Genomic DNA, 24579 nt, shown 5'->3' on the forward strand with positions numbered 1-24579 from the left:
CGTTTCAACTACATTACAGTCTGGAATGTACTGCCTGGGAGGGTGGTGGAGGCGGGTTGCCTCACATCCTTTAAAAAAGTACCTAGATGAGCACTTGGCACGTCATAGCATTCAAGGCTATGGGCCAAGTGCTGGTAAATGAGATTAGGTAAGTAGGTCAGGTGTTTCTCACATGTTGGTGCAGACTCGATGGGCCGAAGGGCCTCTTCTGCACTGTGTGTTTCTGTGATTCCGGTTTCAGCAAATAAAATTTCTTCCAATCTGGTGCACCTCAAGTCAATGTGAAATGCGAGTCCTTCAAAAGGGGTGCGTGAACGCATCAGAACATCAGGTACCTTAAGGATGGGCCAGGTCTGCCTGTATTATGAGTGAACATTAGCTTACATGGCTGATTGCACAGGAAACCTCTCAGTCTCCTGGGTTGCAGCAGAGAAATCAGTTTCATTTGTTTTTCCTTTTGATATTTTGCAGATGATGCATTCCAACATCACAAATTTCTAATTATTGGCAATTCTTCTCAGAGGAATAGCGAACATCACCATTAAACATCTGGGTTTAATGCGGTTTGTGCTCCACACAGCTGCAGAGAACTAGCATCTTGCTAGACGTTTCACGTTCTTTAACAAGAGTATTTTATAGATTCATATAGCTGGTTTCCGCCAGCAGGTGGCAATGATGGGAGAGAGCAGCGGGCAGAGGAACAGGTCAGTTCCGGTGGGCCTCTCCGTGCAGGGAGCAGGGTGGAGCGAGGGCTACGGTGAGGAGCAGGAGCAGAAAAGCAGGACTTGAGAGTTGCAGCATGGAGGAGCCCAGACCTCCAATTAGGCAACTCAAAGCCTCTAACACTGGCTAGAGGACTGGGAAGTGGAAGTGGAGCGGGCGTACAGCTGCTGGAGGCTGGCCAGCACCCATGAGTCCAAGAAGCAAGGAGAGGGATATTCCCCTTGTGCCTGGGAGACAAGGGAATCTTGCTCATGTGGTTATTGGAAATTAGCAATAGGAGCTCCGCCAACTGAACTCTGCTATTGGCTGGTTAAAGATCAGGAGTTGAGCTCTCCTGATAGATCTGGAGCATTGGCCGTTAATGCCCAGCATAAATAGTCTGTTTTTCAAAGCTAAGCTTTTCCATTACTGTTGGTAAAGATTGGTGCCAGCGGAATAAAAGATCTTTGTTTTATTAACTTTATGCAGTCCATGTGCTTGAATTTCATATTACATTCAGAACATTTCTTTACTTCAACTCCATAACCTAAGAAGCAGCTCCAAACACTTTTATACATACAAACATGAACTTGGAGCAGAGTTGGCCATTTAGCCCTCGTGCCTGCTCTGTCATCTGATAATATTATAGCTAATCTGATTGTGGCTTTAACTCCACTTTCCCGTCTACTCCTTGTACCTTTTGACTCCCTTGTCAGTCTAACTCAGCCTTAAAAATATTCAATGACACTGCCTCCAATGCTCTCTGAGGAAGACAATTCCACAAACCAACTACCCTCAGAGAAAAAAATTCTCATCTCAATTTTAAATGGGAAACCCCTTATTTTTTTTTTTTAAACAGTAACCCCTAATTCTAATCTCTCCCACAAGGGAAAGCACCCTCTCAGCACCCACCTGTCAAGTTCCTTCGGATCTTATATGTTTCAATAAGATCACCTCTCACTCTTCTAAACTCAATTGGATACAGACTCAACTTGGTCCAACCTATCCTCATGAGGTAACCCCTTCATCCCTGGAATCAGTTGCATGAACCTTCTCGGAACTGCTTCTAATGCTTTTATGTCCTTTCTCAAGTAAGGAGACCAAAACTGTACACAGTACACCAGATGTGGTATTCCCCTTCAATAAACACCAACTTTCCATTTGACTTCCTAAATGCTTGCTGTACCCGCACACTAACATTGTGATTCATGTACCAGGACATCCAGATCCCTCTGTACCACAGAGCTCTTTCTACATTTAAATAATATGCTGCTTTTGTATTCTTCCTACAAAAGCAGATGAGTTCAAACTTTCCCACATTACATTCCATCTGCCAATTTTTGCCCTCATTTAACCTATCTAAACACCTCTGTGGACTCTATGTCCTCCTCACAATTACTTTCATACCTACCTTTGTGTTATCAGCAAACTGTGCTACCATACATTCAGTCCCTTCATCCAAGTCATAGACTAAGTAGTTGAGACCACAGCACAGCCGTGTGACACTCCACTGGTTACAGCTTGCCAACTCAAAATGACCCAGTTATCCCTACTCTCTGCTTCCTATTAGCCAAACAGTCCTCTATCCATGAAAGTATGTTACCCCCTACATGACGAGCTCTTGTTTTGTGTAGTAACCTTTGATGTGGCACCTTGGGCAAATGCATTTTGAAAATCCAAATGTGAAAACCACATCTACTGATTCCCCTTTATCTACGTTACTCATTACTTCCCGAAGAACTTTAATAAATCAGTCAAACATGATTTGCCTTTCCCAAAACCATATTGATTCTGTCTTATTGCATTAAAATTTTCTAAATACCCTGCTATAACCTTCTTAATAATATATTCCAGCATTCTAGGATAGCTGGCCTATAGTTGCTTGCTTTCTTTCTCTCTCTTCCCTTGAATAGAGGAGTTACATTTTCTATTTTCCAATCTGATGGGACCTTATCAGAATTAAGGGAATTTTGGAGAATTACAACCAACGCATCTATTATCTCCGCAGCCCTTTCTTTTACAGCCCTAGGATGAAGTTCATCAGGTCCACATGACTTGTCAGCCTTTAGTTCTTATAGTTTTCCCAGTACCCTTTCCCTGGTGATTGTAATTGGTTTAAGTGTCTCCCTCCCTTTCATCTCGAGTGACAAGTATTTCTGGGACATTATTTGTGTCTTTCACAGTGAAGACAGACACAAAATATCTGTTCAATGCTTCCACCATCTCCTTCTCCACCATTAGTAATTCCCTAGACTCTCACTGTAGAGGACCAATGGTCACTTTAGTTACCCTATTCCTTTTTAAAATACTTGTAGAAACTCTTACTGCCTGTTTTTATATTTCTAGCTAGCTTTCCCTCAGTCTAATTTCTCCCTCTTCATTTTTAGTCATTCTTTGCTGGTTTTTAAATTATGTCCAATCTTCTGACCTACCGCTAATCTTTGCAGATTGGACGTTTTTCTTACAATTTACTATTATATTTAACTTCCTTGGTTAGCCATAGGTTTTTTTTAATGGAACCAAAGAACAATTTGCATTTATGTAGTGCTTTGCACATCCCCAGGATGTCCCAAAAGCATTTTACACCCGTTGAAGTGTAATCGCCTTTTTTGGAAGCCAATTTGAACATAGCAAGAAAATGAAAAGGTGCCATGGTCAGGTAAGGGAAAGAGGAGAGAGCAGAAGAGAACAGGACCCAGGAAGGGCCAGATAAGGTTACAGCAGGTGCACGTGCTGATGCAAATGAGCATAAAAGGACATGAGGACAGAGAAGAGAAAACGCAGACCAAATAAAGTGTTTTGTGCAACTGCAGCGTGAAGAAAAATTGATGATACTTACTCGTTTGTTTGGTAAGCATAACAATAATACATAGGCAGGTCCTTTAAAAAACACGCAAATATTCTTCTCAGTTCATGAATCATGATGTCCATTATCCTTGGAAATTTACTGCGACAAGATCCTCAGAGTTTGTAGACAGTACAATATGCTCTAAACAAATTGTCCCATCTCCATGAGTAATTCTTCCACATCCTTGTCTTTTGAGTGAACACTATAGGGCACCAGGAGGAGAGGGGAAGGATGATGCGAGCTCACTGAAAAGCATCCGTTATAGCTGAAGGCACCAATGAAACTCAAGAGCAACAAGAGGGCAACCAGCCCGACGAGCAGATGTTGCGATCGTATAATCTGGCATGACTATCTCATTCACAGGATAACACTGGTAAAGGAAGCACATCCAGTGGAGTTTGCGTTGTGCTGTCTTTTCATCTCCTCACCACACTGCTAGATCATGCAGTGGATAGCCATTAACCTACAGGTTAGAGACTATACTGAGAGTCTGTGAGGACTCAGCTACGTAGATAGGAATTGGGAACACTCAGCAAAATTGCAGCTCTGTCAAGGTATAGATTGTAAAAGTTTGAGGACCCAGCACTGATCCCTGTGGCACTCCACTAGTTACAGCTTTCTAATCTGAAAAAGACCCATTTGTCCCTACTCTCTGATTCCTGTTAGCTAGCCAATCTTTTATCCATGCTAAGATGTTACCCTCTGCACCACGTGTTCTTATCTGGTGTATCTTGTATATTAGGAGACATGAGCAAAGGCTTGCCCAATGAGGTTGGTTTTGAGAAGCCTTAAAAGGAGGAAGTGAGGTAGAAAGGTGGAGCAATGCAGAGAGGGAATTCTGGAGCTTGGGGCTTGCACAGTTGAAGGAACGACCACCAATGGTAATGCGATTAAAATAGAGGAACATAGCTATCTCAGAGGGTTGTGGGGTTGGAGGAGATTACAGAGATAGTGCGGGAACAAGGCTATGGAGAGATTCAAAAACAAAGATGAGAAATTTAAAATCAAGACGTTGCTTGACCAGGAGCCAATGAAGATCATGAGTAACAGGGGTGATAGGGGAACGGAACTTGCTGCAAGACACGGCAACAGAGTTTTGGATGTCCTCAAGTTTACAGAGGGTAGAACATGGAAGACCAGCCAACCAGTTGGAATTGTCAATTCTAGAGGTAATGAAGGCATGGATGAGGGTTTTGGTAGCAGCCGGGCTGAGATAGGGGCAGAGCCAGGCGATATTAGAGAGGTGAAAAAAGGCGGTCTTCGAGATGGCATGAGTATGAGGTCAGGTTAAGTGAGTGGGCAAAAATCTGGCAGATGGAGTAGAATGAAGGTAAAGGTGAACTTCTCCACTTTAGCAGAAAGACTGGAAAAGCAGTATACTATTTAAACGGAGAGGGCTGGCAGAACCCGGTGGTACAGAAGGATCTGGGTGTCCTCATACATGAATCACAAAAAGTTAGTGTACAGGTACAGCAAGTGATCAGGAAGGCAAATGGAATGTTGGCATTTATTGCAAGAGGAATGGAATATAAAAGTAGGGAAGTTTTACTGCAGCTGTACAGGGCCGCAGTTTTGGTCTCCTTATTTTGATAAAAGATAATAATTGCTTTAGAAGTGGTTCAGAGATGGTTCACTCGACTCATTCCTGGGATGAAGAGTTTAGCTTATGAAAAAGGTTGAACAGGTTAGGCCTATATCCATTGGAGTTTAGAAGAATGAGAGGAGATCTTATTGTAACATAAAAGATCTTGAGGGGACTTGATAGGGTGAATATCCAGAGGATGTTTCGCCTGTGGGAGAGACTACAACTAGGGGTCACAGTTTAAGAATAAGAGGTTTCTCTTTTAAGACAGAGATAAGGAGTATTTTTTCCTCTCAGAAGTTTGTTAGTCTGTGGAATTCTCTTCCCCAGAAAGCAGTGGAAGCTGGGTCTTTAAATTTATTCAAGGCTGAGTTAGACAGATTTTTCGTAGGCAAGGGGGTCAAGGGTCATGGGGGGCAGGCAGGAAAGTGGAGCTAAGAGCAAAACCAGATCAGCCATGATCTTATTGAATAGCAGAGCAGACTCAAAGGGCCAAATTACCTACTCCTGCTCCTAAGTCCTACATTCCTATGTTCCTCACATCTCTTTATGTGGCTCAGTGACATGCTTTATTTTATTATGTTCCTGTGAAGCACTTTGGGACGTTTCATTACATTAAAGATGCTATATAAATGTAAGTAGTTTGTTGCTGAAAATCAATCTGACTGAAACTTGAACAGTGGGGAAGGATATAGATGGGCTAATGGCACACCCAGATCCTTCTGTACCACCGGGTTCTGCCAGCCCTCTCCATTTAAATAGTATACTGCTTTTCCAGTCTTTCCCGGTTCAGATCTGCCCTGAGAGGAACTCTGCATTTTATTCACTGGGGGTAAATTAAAGCCAACCAAAAAGGTGCACTGACAAGTCTATAAGAATCCAATTCCTTTCACTCCTTGAACTCCATTTGCAAGTCTAAACGCAACAACAGATTTCCCACAACAGGAATTCTTCCTGGAATGCTGTCCTCATGGCATTTCTCTGGGCACTATTTTGAATTTAAGCAACACCACATGTGGGCTGAATACACAGCAAGCTAGATTTTTGATGACGACTGCACAAGGTCAGTGTTTTATCCATATGCATATTTTTTTTTTAAATGACATTTTTTCTTTCCTCGTGTACTTTAACTTCATGATGTGTTGGAGAGATAGGTCAATCACATTACAAGCTTTATGATATTTGGCATAATTGTAATTTTGGAGAAGTTCTGAAATTGTTACACTCGTAAATCAATGACCATTACTACTCTTGGTTTCATAGGCATATAATAAGAACCGTACTCCGATCCTGAAATAAATCCATCTGGGAAACATGGACACATCCATCACATCACCAGGGATATCACATCAGCAACACTAGAGAAAAAGTCAATATTAACTAAAAGGGGATTTAGTTTCCCTCATAAAATATAGTCATATTTAATTAAGTAACTTCAGTTCTTTTGTATGCTGGTTTTGTGTCAATAGTTGCAAATCTGAAGTTGGAACAACATACATAAATAAAATAAATGCTGTGTCCAGTTTTTCCCACATGTGCATTAATGAAATGCCTTCCTGTTTTCTCGCTAATGTTCAAAGGGGCATTATTCCGAGCCCCTAAAATATGGAAGGCTCAGGTGCAGGGCTTCCTGATGTCTGAAACTTGGTTGAATATTATTAGCTAATCTAAATGATGAAAATAAAGAGCAAGAGAATAGGGTCAACCAAGTCATGTTAGCTGAGCTTTGTTCAATCCAAAGCAAAATAACCAATCTGAGAGTGTCTTTGCAGTTTTTCTACATTAGGTACAATGGGAGATGCTGCAATCAGTTTTCAAAGTTATTTCATCCTCTGAGTCACTGCCCTCTCTCTGGCCCTCAACCCCAATTTCTTTCATTCCCACCACCTAAGAAGCAGGTGAGACTCAGGCCACTTCCAATGTTGATCTTGATCTAGACACTTGGAGGCACACATATTTAGGCTAGTAGGAGACTCATCTGGTTTAATCTCTCTCCCCCTGCTAAGCCTCTCTGCCTGGTTGCAATTCATATCAAACCTAAGAGCTCAGTGAAGTGGGAGGAATCAAACATCTATCCCACTGCTCAACAATGCCAGACATCAAGGCTTTCCACACTCTGAACTCAATACTTGTTTCCCTTTTTATAAAAAGCAGTTAGGAATTATTCATGTATACAATAAATTAGTGCAATGCCCTCTTGGCATTAGAGAACTTTAAACTGAAGCCTCAACAGATAAAAACCTCTTCTCCCTCATTATTACCAGCCTGAACCAGGGATGGGTCTGAGCAGCAACATTTTGTTAACAGGAGATAAATTCCCTCAAAATAAAACTGGGATCATATTGAGTACAACCGGTCCTATTTCAGTACAATCTCTCAAAGAGGCAAGAAGATAAATAGGATAGAAAAGAAACATGGAATTGTCAAATATACCAACTAGAAATTAAATGCCAAAGTTCAGACTCTGCTCTAATGAATGAATTAATGAAATTGTAAATTGCTCTGCCCTGGATCAGGTTTTAAACACAACCAACAGAGATTTGAACCATTGAACAGCCCAGATTAGCCCCTGTGCCAGGACTCACTCATCGTACTGTCCAGCAAACAAATAACTAATCAACACACTCACTTTGCGAGCAATGGCAGTTCAACTCTACCTCAGCTCCTCTCGCCAACTCTCCTCAAAAGTTTTGTAGTCAGTTGTGATCATCTCATTAGCCCACCCTCGCCAACACTCTGCCATTACCAAAAGGAATCATTTATTCTTTTGTAGGTTATTTCCTTTGGTTAGAATCGTATTTCCTGTGACAGATTAAAAACCAGGTTTTGCAGGAACAGCAAGTCCTACTTGCCAACTGATAATCATTTTATTAAATATTACATAGAACAATCCCACCCTACCAGTCAGCAGAGACGGCCATGGTGTTTCAGTCACATTTGTACCAGTAATGGTGAAATATCATCCATTTCTGATGAAATAATCTGTTCAAAATATTATCCAAAAAGCTATCCACCTGGTCACCTCTATGATTTTTAAAGCTTTGCACATTGCCTAGTATTGAATAATCCCGAGTTTCAGAAAACTGTGGTTACTTACGTGGGGCTTGCCTGTGGCTGCTCGAAAACTTCCTTCGACAACTTCAATCCCCGGCTCTTTTTCTTACCTGTTAAGACATAAACCACAAAAAGAGAGATGACGATGAGCCAGGGGCCCAGCACATTTACTGAGGTGGAATCACGGCTTCACAAATGGCCTTCTATTTGGTAAAATTTACTTCTTCCTCTGCAGTTGAAATTACAGAGTCATACAGCCCAGAAGGAGGCCATTCAACCCAAAGTGTCTGTACCAGTTCTTTGAAAGAGCTATCCAATTAATTCCATCCCCTTCATTTCCCGTTGGCCTAAATTTTTTCCCCTTTCAAGTATTTATCCAATTTGGTTTTGAAAGTTACAACTTAATCTGCTTCCACCAATCTTTCAGGCAGTGCATCCCAGAATTCTCTCATTTCACCCTTCAGTTAGCTGAAATCTGTGTTTCCTGGGTACTAACCCTCCTGCCAGGGGTAACTTATTTACTCGGCCAATTCCCTTTTTAATTTGGACACCCCTGTTAAACCTCTTTTTAACCTTTTCTGCTTCAAGAGCAATCCCATTTTCTCCAGCCTCCTCACATAACTGATAATCCTCATCCCTTCTATCATTCTAGTAATCTATTCTGCAGCTGACCAAAGCCTCAGCTTTAAAGGACTTAAATAATCAGGGACAAGTCCAACCTTTCCTTTAGAATGGAAAAAATGAAGTTTCCTGCCTGTGTGAAGTAGATAAAATGGGGGCAAATGATTACTACTCTCAGTAAACACTGCCCTGTCTTTCCCTGAGTTTTGTGGGGAGTGAGCGGAGGGAAGAAAATTCAAATGGGACAAATGCAAAGCCTCACCACCCAACAAAACGAGCCTGGCTCCTTATCACAGCTCCAATCCAGTTTGGGCATTAAAACCTTTACTCCATTTGTCAAAGCCATGGCTGTATTAGAGGCACTTAAAAATCAGAAATAAAATAAATCTCCAGTGGCAACTTTAATGTAGGAACAACCTTCCAGTGATAAAGCTTCATCCAAGTATTCAACAAAAATGAGAGGTGGGGGAGGGGCGAGAACAGGATGAGGTGAAAGTGATCATGGACATTACTGCTGTACCAACTCACTTCTGGCAATTAGCACTAACCTCTGTTTATGAACGTTATTGAGGGGGAAAGGGGAAGAGATAAGCTCCTCTTGTCACATATCAAAAAGGAATGACCACCTGTTAATCAAACCACACATCTGAAAATAGACCTCACGGTGATTTTGGTGAGAGTAAAGACAAGGAGGATCAGGATCCTTTTATGAGAGTAGAGGGAGCTCAGCCAGGGTGCACTGCAATAACACCAATATTTGTGATCTGAGGTTTTTAGCTCTCCCGTGTTGTTTCACTTTTACTTTATGAAACAATTACAAAAGTATCATAGCAAACCAAACATTGACTTCATGTTTCAGTAAATACAAAGTTATATTTACCAAATTATTTACTTAAGCTATTCTCATTTTCAAGGAAGCAAATATAATTTTTCATTCAAAGAACAAAGAAAAGTACAGAACAGGAACAGGCCCTTCGGCCCTCCAAGCCTGCGCCGATCATATTACCCGTCAACTAAAACATTTTGCACTTCCGGGGTCCGTATCCCTCTATTCCCTTCCTATTCATGTATTTATCAAGCTGCCTCTTAAAAACCACTATCATACCTGCTTTCACCTCACTTAAAGCTCATATTTTCATGTACATGTGGGCCAGGCCAACAAATCATCATTTCATTTTCAAAAATTATCAACTATTATTAGCCCTTTAAGGAACGATGAATGCTACATATATAATTTGGCTGCAATAGAGAATTGCATTAAAAAAATTTCAACCACTTGACCTTACAAGCCAATTTACCACCCTTCCCATTGTTTTTGTAATTTTGAAAGTGGGTCATAGTTTAAAACAATAAGATAGTGTAACTGAAATATCCGTCCTTGCCTTTTTACATCACAACTGCAGTTCAAGAGCATTTCAATTCAAGTATCGCTGGCTTTTTAGAAATTACTGAAGTGCTGCCAGGCACTCCACACGTTATTCCATAGAACAGCATCTACTGACTGATCTACAGTATTGTATAGCAAATCAACTGGGCACCGTCTGCAGGCTTCCTTCTCCAGCCTGGAGTATCACCTGTCCCCACACGAGGAACATCCAACATGGCAGATTACTCCCCTCAAGCACCTGGAGACAGGTACCTTCACTTCAGGTAGTACAAGATTCACAGGCAGTGCTGTGCATTTTACAATCCACTTGTAGTTATTTACAACCACTTTGGTTCTGTTTTAAGCTCTGCAGAAACAGTGTAATTGCTTGTCTATCCAAATAGCTCCAACTTGACCAATATTACAGGTTCCGTGCTCAACACTTTAACTGGCACCTGCACACAACTGGCACAGATTTACATGTCTGTATGATAGAATTTATCGGACAACTTCCACAATGCCACCAGTCTCTGAGAAAAGTTGTGTCTCAATGATCATCCTTTAACCATTCCATACTAGACCTAATGCGTTAGCAGACACAGTACTGGCTGAAAGGGATCTACCAGGAGGCAAACTCCCCAGAAGCCTGGGGGCACATGATGCCTCATATTAATAACACACTCAGCAGGTTCTTCATTGATCAATGTCTACAGTAGACTTGGTTGATGTCCAGTGGCAATACATGTGTCTAATGGGTGTGGATGACAGTGCCCCATTCCCCACACCCCTCCCCACAATCCACCAACTCTGTAAAGGATGATGAGGGTCATTAGAAGGTCCTTAATTTAATCTGTACTCATTGGAGCTGAATGGAGTGGGGTTCAAACTCTTCACCTTCTGAGAGAGATGCAAGAATGCTGCAATGAGGTCAGTGACTCACTCCCATCTCCCAAGTGCAGTTTTTCAAACATTACAGCATTTTTTTTTTGCAACAGTTTAGGAGGAGAAAGTGGTTTTTTCAGCTCTCCAGGGGTCAGTGTCAGCAGCAGCTCAGCTGGTATCATTCTCATCTCTGATTCGAATCACAATTTAGAGAGAGTTAAACCCAAAAATCTAGGCTAAAACTCAATGCAATAGTGAGGGATTGCTGCACTGTTGCAGGTGCCATCTTTCTGATGAGACAAAAACTGAGGCCTGGGGGGTAAAAGTTCCCATGGCACTATTTCAAACAAGAGCAGGGGAGTTCGCCCCACATTCTTGCCAATATTTATCCCTCAAATAACATTACCAGAACAGATTAGCTGACCATTATCACACTGCTGTTTGTTGGAACTTGCTATGTGCAGTGGTCTGCCATGTTTCCTACATTATAACAGTGACCGCACTTAGTGTGTTTCATTGGATGTAAAGTGCTTTGGGGTGCCCCGAGGTTGTAAAAGGCACCAAAGGAATGCAAATCTTTCTTCTCAAGGCCATTATGTCAGTCTCAATCATTATTTCTCCATGCGCACATTGCTCAAAAAATATTCCCATCCACCATGTGTGGCAAGCCGCTTTTAGCCAACTTGTACACAATTCCTTTCTATTGCATTGGGTGATCTTGTGTCACCAGCCAATTTTTAAGCATCAAAGCAGCACCAAAATCCACTTCTGATACATCCTCGTTCATAATGCACTCGCCAACAACTAGGCATGTGTTTGCATCGTCAGTTCAGTTTCAGCCAGTACCTAATCACCATATAATAATACCCAATATTCAGGAGGTTCTTTGCCTTTTGGTGGCTATTTCAGAAAAGACAATTTTTCACACAAGTGGTGCTGAAATTCTGGAACTCTCTGCCCCCAAAAGGTTGGGACGATTGCAATGTTCAAATTGATAAGATTTTTATCAGGTAATTGTATCAAGGGCAATTGAGCTAAAATGGGTAAATGGATTTGAAATACAGATTAGTCATGATCTAACCGAATGGCAGAGCAGGCTCAAGGGGCTGAATTGCCCACACCTGTTAGTATGTTCCTATAAATACACACAACCTTAACACAGTATGTGACAGATCTGGGACCGTATAGCTTTGCACTCAGTTGGCAAATGGCGTCCTACTAACTTAGAATTAGGTTGTTCCACAGAGGCTTTGATTTTTCTTTTTTTACTGAACAGGTCTTTCTTTTTGTCTACATGTGTCAACCAAGTACACCGTTATCTGTCTTTTCAGACACAAGCTCACCGACCATTCATTCCTGCAGCCACACATCCTCCAGAAACTCATCCAACTTTGGTAACATCATTGTATTTGATCCAGTTTTTGTTCTTGCTGAGTTGCATTGAGAAAGCAGCATTACAGAATAAGCTCAAAAGGATTATGAATGGCTTTTAAACATAAATGAGATATTATTGTCCCTCACTTGTACTAAGCAGCTGGTGGAACTAAATGACAAAACAGAATTATTTCTAACCATTGTATTTGGCAAAAAATCAATGGCATCATCACAAGGAAAAGGAAGATAAGCAAAAAAGATGCAATATTATATGTTAACTAAAAGCAGACGGTTGAAGCAGTCACTGGGATCAATAAGAACACCTCTCAACCAGTTACTTTAGCTCCTCTGCACATTCACTTCTGCCTGAACAAAACCTTCACCACTGAAATCACAAAATGTAATCTGGCAGAGCTAATCTGGGTGAACCACAATTATATCACTAACTTCTAGGGTAGACAACTATTCCTCTTGAAAAGTAATTCCATAAACCAGTCGCAATGCAGACAGATCTAACTACAGCAGCACCGCTGCCTTATGAAGTTTGTAAGGAGGAAAGGATCAGACAGCTGTTGTAGTCAATAAGAGTTTGTGTACCACTGTCTCAATCACTTAATGATCTGAAAGAATAACAGCCCGAAAGCACTTGGTTGGTCAACCATTCTAAAAGAGCACAGTTATGGCACGGTAGAAGCTGCCAAGAGAAACAATTTGTAAGCTTGCACAAACAGACTGGTAGAAGGCCATATTAATAACGTGCATCTTGAGCCTGCCCAATGTGCATGAATACAGGACTCTAGATACAGTCTGAGATAGGCTAAGAGTTTCTGGTGCAACCAACCTCCCAGAGATAGCCTATCTCTGTCTGATACATCGCAGTAAGTTGTAGTGATACAGCAAAAGAGCATACGGTTCCAAAAGAAAGCTGATCACTTGACCATCAGGTTGCGAATACAGGTAAGGAGAAGCTGCATAAGTATAGGAGGGAGGAAGGAATAGAATGCTATGTTGATACAGTGAGATGGCAGGAGGTAGCTGGTGTGATGCACTCGCACTGGCAGAGACCTGTTTCTGTAGGTAATTTTAGAAATGCACTTTGTCTTTCTAGTAGTGAGTTTCCTGGAAAGTGAGAAGGGAGAGATCCTAAGCAACTATTAAAACATATCACCTGGTGACTGATCTTATGAGGCACCTTGGGACATTTTACTATGTTAGTCACATTATATAAATTCAAATTGCTGTTGTTAATTCAAGGAATAGCACTGATGATTGCCATGGACTGACAATGCTGTTTTCCTCATGTGAGAGTGACAAAGATGTAGGAGATGTAGGAATTGAGTCGGAACAGTTCATTTTATGAAATGTGCAAATACGAAAGAAAATGCTATTCAATGTGAGAATGCATCAGGGTGCCAAGCTTTTGTTTAAATTCAAATCAGGCAAGTCGACTCTGATTGAGCAAGGCATTGCCATGGGGAATGATTCAGGGAATGGCTGACCCCCAAGCTTTTGTTTAGCTGAAAAAGGCACAATGCGTGGACACGTTCTTTCGGTCTGCAAAGGACATGGCAACGCCCAAGGCAATGCTTCCACCAATCAGAATCCATCTGCCAACCAATCAGCACCCTCTTCTCATGTAGCATAAATTGTTGTTCCCTTTGAGATTTGCCATTCTTCTGATTCTGTCCTGATGAAAAGCTTCAATAGCATGTCTCTTTTTTCAGCAATACTCAATTCTAGTGATGAGCACAGACCAGAGTGTCTGCGGTGTGCCATGCTCTTCTCACATGTTGCTTAAGTAACACATGAAGCCATAATTGTAACAAGCAGAAAGTTATTTGTGTAACATTGGGAGCACCGAGCGGTGTTACCTACTTTTCAGATGCTGTTTTGACAAAACTACAACCCTCCCTCAAAACAGCACAGAAAAATTCAAAATGTTATTAGCTCAAAAAAGTAGTTAAGTCAAAAAGGTTTGCTGTAAAGACAAATCTGGATTGAGTGATTCACCAAATGCAAGAACAATTATGGCATGAGAGTCAGTTTATGATTTTCACCATTTAGAAAGGAAATTTATGGATTGGCAAGAGAAGCTTTTATGTTAACAGCTTGGAACAACCCATCCCCTCATTAGTATGGCTGACAATACTGTACTAAGTCAGCAGGGTCTTGGGTGGGTCGATACAACTGACAAGAGCTGCCCATTAGTTTCGGGTGGGTTGCAGAAATAGAGTCCTCATTCCTACCATCTTACACTCCTTCCAGAAATAGGGTGGATGGTCCCTTGTGACAGTAGGATTATGCTCAAGTCCAATGCTCTCCACATCGAATAGCCTGCAAACCACTCGATTCAGTGTCTTCTGAAACTCTAACCAGGCACAAATCAGCATTTTCAGTGGAGAAGGGGTGAAAATAGGGTGAAAGTGGAAGGGGACAGAATTTGAGAGAGAAAAATACCTGAAAGGGCAACTCACCTTTAGCAATAAAATATTGGCCTAGTTTACCAGTCTGCCGCTATCCTGGGTACTGCTGAGCTAGCTAACAGTGCAAATTGTTAGGTACTTAAGATGTAAGCTTTTGCCTCTCCTGGAAATACCATTCACTGGGCGCAATGGTCAGAAAAATGGGAACAAAGACTATTGGAATTTGAAGCTCAACCACTGCTCTTCTGCAGGCAAACGTGATGGTAGGATTTGCACACAGTAAAGTCCTACAGAAGCAAATTAATAAATGGCCAGATAGGGAGAACTCCCCTCTCATCTTCAAACAATGCCACTGGATTACACTTGAGCAAACAGCAGGGGACTTGGTTTAACATATAATCCAAAAAAAAAGGACACCTGCACTATACAGCATTCCCTCATTACTGCACTGAAGTGTCAATTATAGAGTCATAGGATATGATTGTAACAAAAGGAAGCCTTGCAGACCATTCCTCCCCTGCCAGCTCTTTGAAAAGCCAAGTGGTTATGGTACTGGGTTTGTAACCCCAAGATCAAGAGTTCAAATCTCACGATGGCAAAACTATGAAACAATGTAACTTCATCTGAAACAGATGGAAACGGGTTTGTACTCGAAAGAGTTACTTGTTGGGCTTGGCCTAAATAGCCAAGTGGTTATGGTACTGGGTTTGTAAACCCAAGATCAAGAGTTCAAATCTCACAATGGCAAACTATGAAACAATGTAACTTCATCTGAAACAGATGGAAACGGGTTTGTACTCAAAAGAGTTACTCCCACAACCTCCCTCTTTCCCCATATCTCTGCACATAGTTTTCCTTTCAAGTATTTATCCAATTCCTTTTTCAAAATTACTATAGCATCTGCTTTCACCACCCTTTCAGGCAATGCATTCCAGATCACAATAACTCACTATAATAAAAATGCCTTCCTGTTACCCCCTAGTTCTTTTGCCAATCACTTTAAATCTATATCCTTTGGTTACTGACCATTCCAGTTTCTCCTTTTATCAAAATCATTTGTGATTTTGAACACCTGTATCAAACCTCCTCTTAAGTTTCTCTGTTCTAAAGAAAGTCTTCTCCACATGATTCAAGCCTTTCAGCCCGGTATCATTCTAGAAATTTCCTTTGCACCCTCTAAGGCCTTAACATTCTTCCAGAAATAAAAGGTGCCTAGGATTGAACACCAACTCCTGCTAAGGCCTATGTGTTTTATAGGGGATTTGTATAACTTCCTTGCTTTTTACTTGATACCTCAATTAATAAAGCCAAGGATCCCTTATGCTGTTTTTAAATTGTCTTCACAGCTTGTCCTGTTGTGTGCATACACCTGTAGGTCTCTCGGTTTCTCAACCCTCTTTAAAATTGTACTACCAAAATGTATTGCTTCACAATTCTCTGCTTTAAATTTCGCCTGTCGTATAGTTACCCTTTTTATCAGTCTGTCTATGTTCTCCAGTATTATTATGTTGCTACCCAACCAAAAGGCATTTGATAAGGTGCCACATAAAAGATAAGAGCACATGGTGTTGGGGGCTAACGTATAGCATGGATAGAGGATTGGTTAGCTTACAGGAAGTAGAGAGTCGGGATAAATGAGTCATTTTCGGGTTGGTAAACTGTAACTAGTGGAGTGCCACAGGGATCAGTGTTGGCGCCTCAACTATTTACAATCTAGATTGATGATTTGGATGCAGGCACAGAGTGGATGGTAGCTAAATTTGCTAGTGGCACAAACATAGGTAGGATAGCGAGTCTTCAAAGGGACATAAGTAGGTTATGTGGGCAAAAACCTGGCAGATGAAGTATAATGGGAAAATATGATCTTATCTATTTTGGCAGGAAGAATAGAAAAGCAAAACATTATTTAAATGGAGAGAGATTGCAGAAATCTGTGGTACAGAGGGATCTGGGTGTCTTGGTACATGGATCACAAAAAGCTAGCATGCAAGAACAGTAAGTAGTTAGAAAGCCAAATGGAATGTTGGCCTCTGTTGCAAGGACAATGGAATATAAAAGTAGGGAAGTATTGCCACAGCTATACAGCATCTTAGTGAAACCACATCTGGAGTACATGTACAGTTTTGGTCTCTATTGGAAGCAGTTCAGAGAGTGATTCCTGGATGAAGGGGTTTGACTTACTCTACATGTCACTTTTCTCGTTGCCTCTGTTTTGTCACGCACCTCGTCCAACAACTAGTTCTGGCTGAATAGAAATTTCCTCCAACTAAATATTTGTAAGACCAGAACAATTGCCTTCAGTCCCCACCACAAAGTCAATTTTCTATCCAACAACCCTTGCATCTGTCTAAGGTGAACTAACTTGTTCATAACCTTGATAAGCTAACTGACCAAGATATGCTTCCGATCCCATGTTCATTCGCCAGCCACGCCATCACCTTGCTGCTTCATCACGCTGGGCACCAAATTTAAAGTGTGGGAAACGCAGCCCGCCATCGATGGGCTGAGTGGATGATCGCAAACTGGCTTCACAATTTCTGGCCTTCTCACCATATTGTCTGCTCACACCGCCAAAGACGCCTGACACCAGCAAGCAAGGAAAACTCCACCCCAACACTGCCAACTTCCATCTCTGTATATATATCCCTATCTTACCTCATGTGCAGACAAAATCCACATCCATGCCTTTGTTACCTTTTGTGCAGTTTATGGGTGATTTGTTTAAGTGAATGACCCTTTGCATTTTTTTTTTGCATGCCACACATGCGAAATAATATAAAAAGCCCAACATGTAGAGCTGTGCAGCTCAGAGGGGGCTTGGATTCAATTATTTCAATGATCTCTTGGATGGTCTCTCATCTTGTATTCTCTGTAAACTTGAGGCTATCAAAAACTCTGTTGACTGTATCCAAACTCACACCAAGTCCAGTTTACCCATCATTCTTGTGCTCGTTTCCATTGGCTCAAAGTTCAACATCGTCATGATTTTATAATCCTTATCTGTGTTTTCAAATCCTCCATGGTCTCACCCCTCCCTAGCTCTGTAATCACCTCCAGCCCTGCAAACCTCCAAGATCTCCGTGCTCCTCAAATTCCAGTTTCTTGTCCATCCTTGATTTTAATCGCTTCACCATTGGTGGCCAAGTCTTCAGCTGACTGCATCAGTCCTGGAACTTCCTACCTGCACCGTCTATCATCACTACCTCTCCCTCTTCCTCTAAGATATTCCTTAAGACCTAGCTCTTTAACCAAGCTGCCCTAATATCTCCTTATGTGCCTTGGTACCAAATGTAATTTGAAAATGCTCTTGTTAAGCACCTTACATTGAAAAGACACGATATAAATGCAAGTTGTTCTTATTGACCTGGAGGATAACCATGCAGGTACTTTTTCCTGAATACATTAAGATTTACTTTGAAATCTATAGCAAAATGTTAGTTTTGTGTTTGTCATATTATGTTTTATATTAATTTATTAATGCAACTGTTGTCCGGTGCATTAGCCACTAGCTAGATATGGTTTATTGCATTTCTGTTTACCTGTAGTAACTAAAAAATGAGTAACTGACACTGTTGTTGGGCAGGTGATCTAAATACTATTATTCACACGGTATATGCGCGTGGGGTTTGATATCTTCGTTCATTTGCTGGTGAAATGGTAAGATGACAACAGAGTATCAGAGTATGTGGGTGTTTTGATCATTGTGAGTACTTTCTTTATTTGGCTACTGGGTGGTGTAAAATGTACACACGTGGAGTACATTTATCTGTAGTACATGTAAGGCGTTTTCCATTAAAATTTAGTGCTTGTGGCTAAACCGATGTCACTGTAGCTTCACAGGAGCTAGTCAGTGACTTCTATTCAACACCGCTATGTCAACAGCTAAGATTTTCAAATTAGCTGAAGCACAAAAAACTGTCACCCGTGAGTTTATACAGATACGTGTGGTGTACCTATTTTAAGGATGCATCTTTTCATCCATCCAAAGCCGAATTGTATATTAAATTCGATTGCACTGATCACAAGCAAACATATCTGACTTGAGGGCCCAAGACTGGTCAAGGGCCGGAGTCCCAGATGTAGCATTGGCTCGGAATCACTTTCCTTTTGATGATTTACAGCAGGCTGTGTGATGGATCAATGTATTGCACCTTAGGGGAGAGGAAAATAGAGCATGGTTCACCTCTAGTTGGCCAATGGAAGTGTTTTCCAGGCAGTGGGCATTGAACTTTTGGAGGCCTCTTTCTAGCACAGCCTGCAGAGGAGAAGGTTGTTACATGGGACGGCATGCAATAATGAGCAGGATAATAATCCTTTAGAAAAACAAAAATTAAACTAAATCCACAGCATGAGAAGAGCTAAAACCAGTACAATCTAAAATCCTCGGCATCTGGAAATAGCTGTCAGGTTCACTTTGTTTCAATGCTTCACAAATCCTGGGAAAGTAATAACTCTGGGCACAAAATGTCACAAATAAATGCAAACGTTTATGATCTGCCAAATGTTCATCAACCTTAGAAAGGATGGAGGGTCCTGGTATTTGCCTGGCCTGATTTTGCACACGGATCAGAAAAATACTGTACATTCCAGAGCTGTATTCTTGATTAACAATTTGCACTCAAAAGTAGGAGTGTCTTAAAAAAAAAATCAATCTCTTCAGTGTGGGCAAAGGACCAAGAGAGAAAATGTCTGGGACAACAAATAACTTGTTATGTACAGAAAATATCAAATTAGCAATTGCAGAGAATCAAACGTAAAGCATTATTGAAATTGCGCTATTACCATTCCTCGTTTAAAACAAGTAGAAATGCTCTGACTTCTTCCCATTATCACCAACAATATTACTTAGGGAAAAGTAACAATTAGTACTATGAAATAGCCGATGGTAAAGGCTGAGTTGTTCAAATCCCAGAGGGAAGCGTGAAACAACTGTCATAACCCACTTTTGCAATTTGTACGTTTCGAGATGCAGGCTTTGAATTCAGCAGTAATAAGACCACCATAAAACTAAATTAAACATTTATTAATACAAGAAATATTGTAAACACATACATACGTCTACAAAATTACTATAGTAACTACAAAAATCCCCTAATTAATCTCTCAGTTACACCACCATTAAGACAACAGCAAATCTCATAGATCTAAAGAGACACCTGGCAAAGCACAACCTGGACAGTTGCATTAAAAATTAGTTTCTTTCAGCTCTGGGTCCTTGCAGATAGCAACTTGAAGCTTCTCACATTTGTTGGATCTTAAAATGCCTCTACCTTACACTTCTCCTTTATACATATCTTTTTCTTTGCATGTAAGTTTTCCATTGTATCACTAGGCTTTTAATTTTACCTCTTCTAACAATAACATCTTTTGATTCCACCAATGTTATTAGTTGGCTGATGAAAAAATAAACACATTGCTTGGTGTCTTCTAGCTAGGTGCAAGATTTCACCCATTCTTTTGAATGGTTTATTTAAAAATGCAAATTGCACCCTTGACACCTATGTTCCTTTACCTCACCGTGTTTATCTTATTACCATTTGAACAAACCTACTTCTTTCTATATATCAAAGCCTCTAGAGCAGCTGGCTTTAATCCAACACACACACACACCCCACTCAAGCATAAAATGATGCGTGTTGACATCATGCGAGCTTCCTGACATCAGTGCGCAGTTGTGCAATATTTCATTCAGCGGGCACGCACCAGAGTCGTCAGCGCACCCACCAGCAATTGAAATGCCTGTTAAGACCATTAAATTATCAATTAAATAGAACTTTTCACTGCCTGTCCAACCTTATGGTTGGCGGGCAGGCGAAAAGGCCAAGCAGCCTTTGCACTTTTTAGGAAGCCTCATCCATGGGCGGTTTGAGGTTTCCTAAAGCAAATAAAAATTTAATTTAAAACTTAATTAATAACATGTCCCTGCTCATGTGGCAGAGTCACATGAGGGGACATGTTTCATTACATTTTTATTTTCTTGATTTTTTTTATATCTCCATCCCACCTGAGGCATAGAGCTGCCTCAGAGAGGTTAGGAAATGTGCACTCGGGTGCATCTGTGTAGTTCACGCTTGCCCTGCTCGCACTCCACCCCCTCCTGCCTGCACAGGCCGCCACTTGCATTTCACACTGGATGGGCCTTAATTGGCCCGCCAGTGTGAAATTGCAGTCTGGCCCCGACCACAGGCTTCCTGACCACCCCCGCCCGATATGGGTGAAATTCTGCCCATAGACACAGACACCACTAAACTCTATTTTAAAAAATAATTGCCAATAACATTATATACATTAATATCTCTTCATGACGTTAGTTATTTTGCCTCTCAAAGAACAAATTACATTCATTGTACGGTATTCAAAATATAAAACATAATTCATATTCTCAACATTAATATCCCTAAAACGACTCGCACTACAACCTGTCATGTAAACATGCCAACTTAAAATTAGACCCAGACTCTACTTATCAAAACAAATCGCAAGAAGCCATATATTAAAAAAAGGGATTAACAAACTTGATGAACCTTAAAGTGAGTCACAACCATTGCTCTGCTAACCATAGTTTCTGTTTATTTAGTAAAGGGTAAAGGTTAATAACCATTAAAGAAACATTAAGAAACAGCTTTAACGCATTTAAGTGTGCAAACGTGCCACAATTTAAAGAAGTTTTATTAAATGAGTTGAACCATATAATTCTTATTTATCGAGTTTGCTCCATCCCAACCTTCAATTTTGTAAAAAATCTGCATCCTATTCGAAATGAAATATGAAAAATAGTGGGCTCAGCGTCTTAATTTCAGCTACTTATATATGCTAGTAAATTTGAAAACTACCTTTTCCTCCAAAACTGAATCCAGCAGGAAATCATAGGGCTGATTACACAAAAAGAATTACATTCCTGGTGTCACTTTATTTCACATATTTTGGAAACAAAATTATATAACTGAACAAAACAACACAGGACACTATCAAAGTAAAGCCACATACTCATTTACAGCTATCCTCGCTTGACTAGTTATTTCTCTTCCTTCTGTCCCTGACAAAAATTCATTCTGAAGTCTTAGATTTCAATTTATCTCCACCTGGCCTCTCTGCACCATTCCTGGCTGAGGATAGATTCACGACTGTATTGAGCAGGTGCCTGCAAGAAATGTAGTTGGCAGATCAACAGGAACCTCACAGTGGTCAGGATATTTAAGGTCGAGAGAAAAAAAACCTTAGATCTTAGCTGTAAGTACATGTAACTTTGTTATCATTTGATAGAAGGAGGTGTGAATCACTAGCAGACACCACACGTTGTTGTTCTCATGACAGCCTGTTCACCTTCTGATTAAGAGCCAGTGAACAATTCATTCAGCAGGATGTTTGGATTTTATAACAGGAGCAAGTTGAAAACACAGCATGAAAGGTCGACGGCTGTCTCAAAAACACTTCCCAGATATTGTTTCTTCCTCCCAAATTATGAAGAAAATCAAAGCAGAAATCAAAACAGATGCTCAGCAGAGAAAGAAATTGGAAACATGGGAAAACAGAAAGGAAGCAAGATCATGAATATGTCATCAGACTCAAATCCAAGTAATTTGAACTTGTGTTTGATGACTGGTGATAGGAGACATCATGCCTTGTGTGCACTTAACCGCAATGAGTTCTATGCAGGTATCAGAGAGGGGCAAATGAAAAAGATTGCGCAAAAAACAACGTGGATGTGCAGGCAGGAAAAGAAAACCGAGGAGATGTGAGGGTCAGGCATTCTGCAGTCATGTAAGTATTGTAGAAATAAGTTTAAAATCTGAAGCCTTTCCAATGACAGAAAACACTGAGCAGTCATAAAAATATCACCAGTTTTATTATGAAGCTACCATCATTTCAAAAACATTCAGCAAGAGACCACAATTGTGGCCTATGTTAAAGATAAAGACTTCATGCTTGCATATTAAATGAACACAGTAAGCAAAGTGGCAGTTGGTCTCCCAATGCACAGGCGTACAGGAGTTCTGGAGAAAAATCAACAACAGTCTGCATTTATACAGCGCCTGTAACATATATTGTCCCAAGGAATGACAAACATTATGCGAAGCTGCATAAGGAGATATTAGGAAAAATGGCCAAAAGCTTGATCAAAGGGATGGGTTTTACAGAGTATCTAAAGGAGGAAAGAGGGATAGAGGGTCAGAGTGCTTTAGGGAGAGAATTTCAGAGCTTAGGGCATAGAGAGCTGATGACACAGCCACCAATTAAAATCAAAGGATGCTCAAGAAGCCAGAATTAGGTGAGTCCAGGTAGCCTGGAGGGTTGGGGGCTGGAAGTGATTGCAAAGAGAGGGAGGAATGAGGTCATGGATGGATTTGAAAACATGGACACCAGAGGTAACTGCGCAGGAGAGGAAGGAGAAGCCATCGCAAGTGAAACTGCGGCTGTGATTAGATAGTTAAGAATGGAACCAGGTGAGAGCAGTCCCACCCAACTGGATGACAGTGAAAAGGCATCGGAGGAGAATGGTGTGGTCAAACACGTCATAGGCTGCAGACAGGTCGAGAAGGATGAGGTGGGATGGTTTACCTTTGTCACAGTCATATAGGATATCATTTGTGACTTTGATAAGAGCTGTTTTGTGGCAGGGGCAGAAACTTGATTGGAGGGCTTCAAACATGAAGTTCGGGGAAAAGATAGGCATAATTTGGGAGGTGACAACATATTCAAGGACTTTAGAGAAAAGAAAGGTTGCAGCTGAAGCGATAGATTGCAAGGCTAAAGAAGTCAAGGTTTGGTTTATCGAGGAATGGGGTGATAATGTAGATTTGAAGGATAGGGGACAGTACCCAAAGAGAGAGAACCATTAACAATATCGGCTAACAGGGGGACCAAGGAGAAAATGCAAAAGCAAAATACTGTGAATGTTGGAAATCTGAAACGAACACAGAAAATACTGGAAATGCTCAACAGGTTAGGCAGCATCGATGGAGAGAGAAATTAATGTTTCAGGTCTGTGACCTTTGAGCAGGAGGGGGGTCTCTGACAAGATTAGCTGGAGGGGGCGTGAGGGGAGATAGGATAGAAACTACGGAAAGAGTTCAGGTCTGGGTCAGTGGGGGGGAAACCTTGCAGGAAGTTTGATCTGGTGAGCTAGGGCAATGAACAGATAGTCTCAATCTTAAGGACAAAGAAGTCCATGAGCTCCTTGCATCTTCTGTTGGAGTTGGGGGTAGACAAGGAGAAGGGTTTAAGAAGTTTTGCAGTAGAGAAAAGAAGCCAGGGTGATCATGGAATTGTTTGTGAAAGAGTGGTGGAAGTAGACTCAAAAATACCTTTCAAAAGAGATTGGGATTTAAATTTGAAAAGGAAAAATGTACAAAGAAAGAGCAAGGAGTGGGACTAATTAAACAGCTCTTTCCAAAACCCAGCACAGCATGATGGACCCAGTGGCCTCAGTTGAACATATAAATTAGGAGCAGGCGTAGGCCATTTGGCCCTTCAAGCCTGCTCCACCATTTGATAAGGTCATGGCTGATGACTAATGACTAATATGATCTTACTATATTTTAGAGCTGACCAATTATACTCAATCAGAATTTTTCAGCTGAGTGAATTCTTCTGTGTTATGGAGTCACAGGCACACACACACACACACATACACCTAGAACAACAGTAAGTTGTCACAATGAAGTGCAAGTTCTTTCACTTATTAATTGAACTATTATTAAACCAGTAATGTTTTTGGTCAAATCAT

At 41.0% G+C, this 24579-nt stretch overlaps 1 protein-coding gene across 7 annotated transcripts in view; it reads right to left on the reverse strand.

Moving 5' to 3' along the window:
* Window positions 1-24579, reverse strand: part of map2k6 (mitogen-activated protein kinase kinase 6) — a 98135-nt gene that overhangs the window by 66484 nt on the left and 7072 nt on the right. For 6 of the 7 annotated variants that reach the window (XM_041216981.1, XM_041216979.1, XM_041216977.1 and 3 more), the window contains exon 2: window positions 8230-8296. In XM_041216981.1, the coding sequence (XP_041072915.1) occupies window positions 8230-8296 (67 nt within the window). Of the gene's footprint in view, window positions 1-8229; window positions 8297-24579 lie in introns of those variants that run through there. The other variant, XM_041216982.1, reaches the window with a different exon arrangement.

This window comes from Carcharodon carcharias, chromosome 22, assembly GCF_017639515.1.
Source record: "Carcharodon carcharias isolate sCarCar2 chromosome 22, sCarCar2.pri, whole genome shotgun sequence".
In the NCBI taxonomy this organism is placed as follows: Eukaryota; Metazoa; Chordata; class Chondrichthyes; order Lamniformes; family Lamnidae; genus Carcharodon; species Carcharodon carcharias.